Below are 6726 nucleotides of genomic sequence, written 5' to 3'. Positions count from 1 at the left end.
TTAGACAGGGGGATCCTTTATCCCCTTATCTTTTTATCTTATGTGCTGAAGGTCTCTCTGCTTTACTTCGAAGATATGAGCAAAGGAAATGAATTCAAGGTATCAAGGTCTGAAGACAAGCTCCTAGCATTTCACACATACTATTCGCTGATGATATCTACCTGTATTATAAGGCAACTGAGGAGGAGGCTATGCATGTCTTGAGGCTATTACAGAGTTTTGAACGTGGTTCAGGGCAGAAGGTGAATTTGTCAAAATCATCTGTATTTTTTAGCACTAATACGAGTTAGAATAACAGAATACAGTTGTGTCGGTAGCTTCATATGGAGGAGGCTGGTGAAGGTGGTACTTACTTGGGGCTTCCAAATATGATGAATAGAAGCAAGGTTGCTACGTTGGGTTTTCTAAAAGATAGAGTTAAAAATCGAGTTCTGAGTTGGGATGAAAAACTTTTCTCTCAAGGTGTAAAGGAGGTGATAGTAAAATCTGTTATACAATCGTTGCCATCTTACGCCATGAGTGTATTCTTATTGCCAATGAAAATAACGAAGGATCTGGAGTGGTTGATTTCAAAGTTTTAGTGGAATTCGAAGAAGAATGACAACAAAAGCATACATTGGATGTCCTATTCTCGTTTGAGCAGACATAAGTCGAATGGAGGTATGGGTTTTCGTGATTTTTGAGATTTTAACCTCGCAATGTTAGGTAATCAGGCATGGAGATTTCTTACAAAACCTAATAGTCTGGTGAGTAAAGAATATAAAGCACGTTATTTTCTAACCAAAAATTATTTGGATTCTTCTGCTGGCCACAATCCGAGTTTTGTTTGGCGTAGCATATGGGAAGCAGGGGATGTTGTGAAAGCAGGTGTTCGTTGGGTAGTAGGTTCAGGGGAAATGATAAATATATTGGGACAACCATGGTTATTGGATGATCAGAATCCGTTTATTACCTCAGACTCACCAGCTTTGGCTAATAACAAGGTATCCTCAATCATGTCGATGGAGCACATGGGTGGGATGATGAAATTTTAAAAGACTTGTTTAATGATAGGGACCAAGAGTGCATACGAAGTGTGCCATATTAACAATAATATGACACTATTTTTTGGCCCCATTTGTTTGCAAAGGTAACATACATAATATGACACTATAGACATACTTTAATGTTACCTTTGATGAATATTTTAACAATAATGTTTTGTATTATACCAATTTCTTTGTAACATTTTTAGTACCTAATGTAATATACATGCCATAAAATCTGTTTTTCATCCAAGTCAACGAAATAAACAATTTGAACCAAACTCCATATCAGTTTTCACAAAACCCCACCAATACTACAGTTTCACACAATTAACCAACTCCACATACTTCACATACTCCAAAGAAACAGGTACTTAGTCTAGGACGATAAATAAACATCCAAAAGCTAGTCGATAACACTTGTTACTAGTATGCAAAATAAGATATGTAAAAAGGTGCACATCTGAAATCTAAAGTTCAGAGCCTCCGGTAACTGGTGTGAGGTAATTGTCATCATCACTGGTTGTGCAGAAATCTTGATGATTGATTGTGATGCCTAGATTTGCGTCGGCTATTTTCTTAAGTAACCAGGCCATGTTCTCCTACACCTTCCTCTTTGCTCAATCTGCAGCCTGTCTTGCTCTTGCACAGTTTTTCTTTAGCCAGTTTCTTGAGCTTAACCTCAAGATCTTTACTCATCTTCCTCTTGTACATTTTCAGCAAATGTAATAGACTATTCTATAATTGGGTTTCTCTCCCTCCCTGAAAATGTAAATAGGATAATGCTGTAGATGAATGTCTGGATAAAAATGTAAACAACCTCAATGGCTACCCGTAGCATAATAATTTTCAAGTTTAAACTGCAGAAATACATTATTTCTTAAGATAATATGATGCAACTAAACATTCCTCGTAAACAGTTAATGAACCTGAATAGTAAATCTTAAAATCCCTTAATAAAATTAGCTCACGCAATTAAGAAAAATAGTATTCATATTTACAAGCAACATTTTGCATTAGTGATTTCTATAGGAAAAAATCTTAAACATATAATAACCAAACACATAACAGAATAAATACTTGCTTATAAAGAGTGTCTGCAATATTTGCTTTTACAGTTAATATTGGTAGGTACATATAAAGTAATGGAGTCCTAATAACTCACAAGCTTTTCTAGATTAGTTCTTCAAATGGAGTCTTGGAGTGTTCCGTACACCCATATCTACACCTGTGGTAGTTCAAATTTACATAATTTCGAAGTCTGGACAAGAGACTAACAATGATTTGAGATTACAGGCTTATTAATTTCGAAGTCTGGACAAGAGAATTAAATACGGTGCTGAAATACATTTTTATGAATTTATAGTTATAAACAACAGAATTGCGTATGGAATACGCAATGTTGGACTTACAATTATGGTTAGAGCGCTGACGACACATAATTCTAGATTCAAGCTTAGAGGTAGGAGAATTTAATAGTGAGTTGGCAAAAGGGAGAACTTTAAACTGCATTCTAGTAAGTGAACAATATTGTATGCAAACAAGTCCCGAATAAGCCTATAACTTATGAAAAGGAATCGGAAAATATCCAAACAAATAAAGCATACTCTATGAGTCTAGTCTATCAAGCAACATGCATGGAATAATAAACATACTATAATTACTTAACTTAATTAGCAATAGAAGAAAGCATTCCAACACACGAAACAAAAACTCTGGTTTACCAAATAGCTAAAACAGAAACTTAACATTCCAATAACTGTGTGTTTTCCACTGAATTCTATTCAACTGTTATTCCTACCATCCCTCCATCAATCAATCTTCCAAAAAGTGCTCCGTAACAAAAACTAAAACTAAAAGAAATTTTGCAAATAGATTCATCCATCACACTTGAACATATGCATCACTGGATCATATTCTACACTGAGCAGAAACAGATAGTGCATTCGGTATTGGGATTTTCTAAACTTACTATGTAATTATATGGATTAAGAGAGAGAGCTTCCATATTGAGATATGTTAATAAGCACTATGCATTATGTCCATCAGAGGCAACTTTAATATAACATATATAGAGCAAATTGTGGTTACAAGCCGGGGATCAGAACAACCGATTTTTTCATAAGTTAGCTAGTAATCGTTGGAGGAATAATCAGATTCATAATCTCAAGGATACATATGAAAATTGGATTGACTGGGAATCTGGCTTAGACACTTTGATGAAAAGGTATTTTAATGATCTGTTTCGTGCAACAGAATCAGACTGGCAGGAGGTGATCGAGTGTATTCCTACTATAATAACAGATGCTCAGAATGTTAAATTTTTAAAAGCCAATTGAGGAAGAGGAGGTGAAAAGAGCACTGTTCCAAATAAATCCGGACAAGGCTCCAGGCCCGGATGGAATGACACCTGCATTTTTCAAAATTATTGGAAAATTGTTGGTAAGGATATTGTTGACATGGTCAGAAATTTTTTCACTAATGGTATGTTATCCAATAGTTTGAATGATACAAATATTGTATTGATTCCTAAAAGAATTGTCTAGTGTTTATTAGCGATTTACGACCTATATCTTTATGCAATGTGTTAGCTAAAACTATCACAAAGGTTGTACCTAATCGGTTAAAGGAACTTTGGATTCAGTGGTGTCGGAGAATCAGAGTGCATTTATGTCAGGGAGACTTATCTATGATAATGTCATGGTTTCCTATGAAGTCATGCATTACTTGAAGCGGAAGAGACGAGGAAGGGAGAGTCATATGACGCTTAAGCTTGACATGAGTAAAGGTTATGCCAGAATCAAGTGGGCATATCTGAAGTTGTGTTGACTAAATGGGATACAATGACTGGTGGGTTCATTAAATTCTTCAATTGTATGTTCAGTGTCATATAATATCACTCATGCTAGGAGAGAAATTGGTCCTATATATCCTAGTCGGGGTATTAGACAGGGGGATCCTTTATCCCCTTATCTTTTTACCTTATGTGCTGAAGGTCTCTCCGCTTTACTTCGAAGATATGAGCAAAGGAAATGAATTCAAGGTATCAAGGTCTGAAGACAAGCTCCTAGCATTTCACACATGCTATTCGCTGATGATATCTACCTGTATTATAAGGCAAACTGAGGAGGAGGCTATGCATGTCTTGAGGCTATTACAGAGTTTTGAAACGTGGTTCAGGGCAGAAGGTGAATTTGTCAAAATCATCTGTATTTTTTTAGCATTAATACGAGTTAGAATAACAGAATACAGTTGTGTCGGTTGCTTCATATGGAGGAGGTTGGTGAAGGTGGTACTTACTTGGGGCTTCCAAATATGATGAATAGAAGCAAGGTTGCTACGTTGGGTTTTCTAAAAGATAGAGTTAAAAATCGAGTTCTGAGTTGGGATAAAAAAATTTTCTCTCAAGGTGGAAAGGAGGTGATAGTAAAATCTGTTATACAATCGTTGCCATCTTACGCCATGAGTGTATTCTTATTGCCAATGAAAATAACGAAGGATCTGGAGTGGTTGATTTCGAAGTTCTAGTGGAATTCGAAGAAGAATGACAACAAAAGCATACATTGGATGTCCTATTCTCGTTTGAGCAGACATAAGTCAAATGGAGGTATGGGTTTTAGTGATTTTCGAGATTTTAACCTGGCAATGTTAGGTAATCAGGCATGGAGATTTCTTACAAAACCTAATAGTCTGGTGAGGTAAAGTATACAAAGCATGTTATTTTCTAAAGGAAAATTATTTGGATTCTTCTGCTGGCCACAATCCGAGTTTTGTTTGGCGTAGCATATGGGAAGCAGGGGATGTTGTGAAAGAAGGTGTTCGTTGGGTAGTAGGTTTAGGGGAAATGATAAATATATTGGGACAACCATGGTTATTGGATGATCACAATCCGTTTATTACCTCAGACTCACCAGCTTTGGCTAATAACAAGGTATCTTCAATCATGTCGATGGAGCACAGGGGGTGGGATGATGAAATTTTAAAAGACTTGTTTAATAATAGGGACCAAGAGTGCATACGAAGTGTACTGTTGAATGAAGAGTATGAGGCAATATAGAATCTATTGGACTAAAGAGAGTTCAAGGTGAATATTCCGTTCATAGTGCTTATCGATTGTTGCAAGTTCAAAAAGCTCTTTGGAGACAGGAGGATAATGATAACTTCTGGAGGAAAATTTGGAAAATAAGGGCTCCGCCGAAGGTTTTGAATTAATTTGGAGATCATTGTCTCAGTGTCTTCCAACTATGATGCTTTGCGTTAAAAACATGTCAGAGTAGAAAGTAGTTGTCCAGTTTGCAGGAGAGAGAATGAAACCATTAGCCACGTGTTTATGAGATGCCCTATAGCTCTGCAATGCTGGCAGTTGGTTACTCCAGGGTTCCAATTGAGTGTAGAGGACGAGATTTTTCACTGGTGGGACATAATTTTATGAAGCTTTGATTATGAAAAATGGGCTGAAATTGCAGTAGTTTGTTGGTCCTTATGGAGAGCAAGGAATGAGCTAGTTTGGAACAAGAAATATACTCGTATACATGTTGTGATTGTAAACGCTAAACAGTACTTTGGACAATAGAAATATGCCCAAAGTAGTCTATTTTCTGTTCGTTTCCCGAAGCTTGTTGACGGAGACAGTGACAGTTCTTGGGTTAAGCCACATGAGTCAATAATCAAGGTCTCGGTGGATGCAGCAACTTTTCGAGAATATAGTGGTTCCGGGATGGGAGTGATAGTCATAGACGCAGGGGGTGAGTTAATTATAACAAAGACAGTGTGCATGCAGAGATTTTTATCCCTAGAATTGGCAGAAGCTTTAGCCATTAAAGAGGCTCTCAGTTGGATCAAAAACTAAGGGTGGCAAGGGGTGATTGTGGAATCAGATTTCTTAGTGGCAGTGCAGGCAATTCGAAGCAAAGCTCCTATGGTATCTCCTTTTGGTCGAGTTATAGAGGCATGTCGTGCTATGCTTCGAGATTTAAACACAGTTTCACTATTTTTTATTAAACGATCTGCTAATGTGGCGGCTCATGAGTTAGCTCGAGTGTCATATTCTTTCCCAGATCGAGTTTTCGATTGGAGGTTTGTTCCTATTAGAGTGTTTAACGCTTTGAAAGCGGATTTATTAAGTTAATAAAATTAATTGTTTGTAAAAAAAAAGGGTTCTTTATATCTTTTGGATGCAAATATGCATAAATACATCATTAATTTTAAATTTGAAATCAATGATAAATTTATGCATGCATACCACATCATCAAGTAATCATAAATTACATTAATAATGGTGAACTTTATATAAAATTTAGGAAAGAGAGAAAGATAAAAATTAGTAAAATTAGAAATGTTTGGATGCAAAATGCAACTAATATTGGAGTTGAAATTTTATTTTAGTAACAAAAAAAATACTTCTTACACCGAACTCAGTTCTGTTCGAGCTCGTATATGAACTAATTCGAGTATCGTAATATGGAAACTCAATTCCTCTCGAGCTTGTTTAAAATTTTCATCTATTTTTTCAAAATTCATTTTTATTATATTTGAATCAAATTTTATTTAAATTTTTTATTCTTTTAAGTGTTGAAATCTTAGACGAAAAGACTTGTCTTTTTCAAAAATACCCAATTAAACTCGTTTATTAAATAACTATCTCAACTTGAATTACATCCGAGTTATATGTAATTCAAATTTTGATGTCCACCAAATTATC

The 6726-nt window shown here is 35.7% G+C and overlaps 1 protein-coding gene across 1 annotated transcript; it reads left to right on the top strand.

The window, feature by feature from the left end:
• Window positions 1-698: 698 nt before the first annotated feature.
• LOC141704019 (uncharacterized) lies at window positions 699-6153 on the top strand. The gene is made up of 6 exons (XM_074507364.1): window positions 699-983; window positions 4021-4076; window positions 4616-4723; window positions 4809-5073; window positions 5599-5770; window positions 5876-6153. Exons 1-6 carry the CDS (start codon window positions 699-701, stop codon window positions 6151-6153), a joined length of 1164 nt encoding a protein of 387 aa, XP_074363465.1.
• Window positions 6154-6726: the final 573 nt, after the last annotated feature.

The sequence above is a fragment of the Apium graveolens genome, unplaced genomic scaffold (genome assembly GCF_009905375.1).
Source record: "Apium graveolens cultivar Ventura unplaced genomic scaffold, ASM990537v1 ctg7318, whole genome shotgun sequence".
In the NCBI taxonomy this organism is placed as follows: domain Eukaryota; kingdom Viridiplantae; phylum Streptophyta; class Magnoliopsida; order Apiales; family Apiaceae; genus Apium; species Apium graveolens.
Note: the sequence above shows the minus strand (reverse complement) of the source record. Positions and strands in the feature narration are given on the sequence as shown.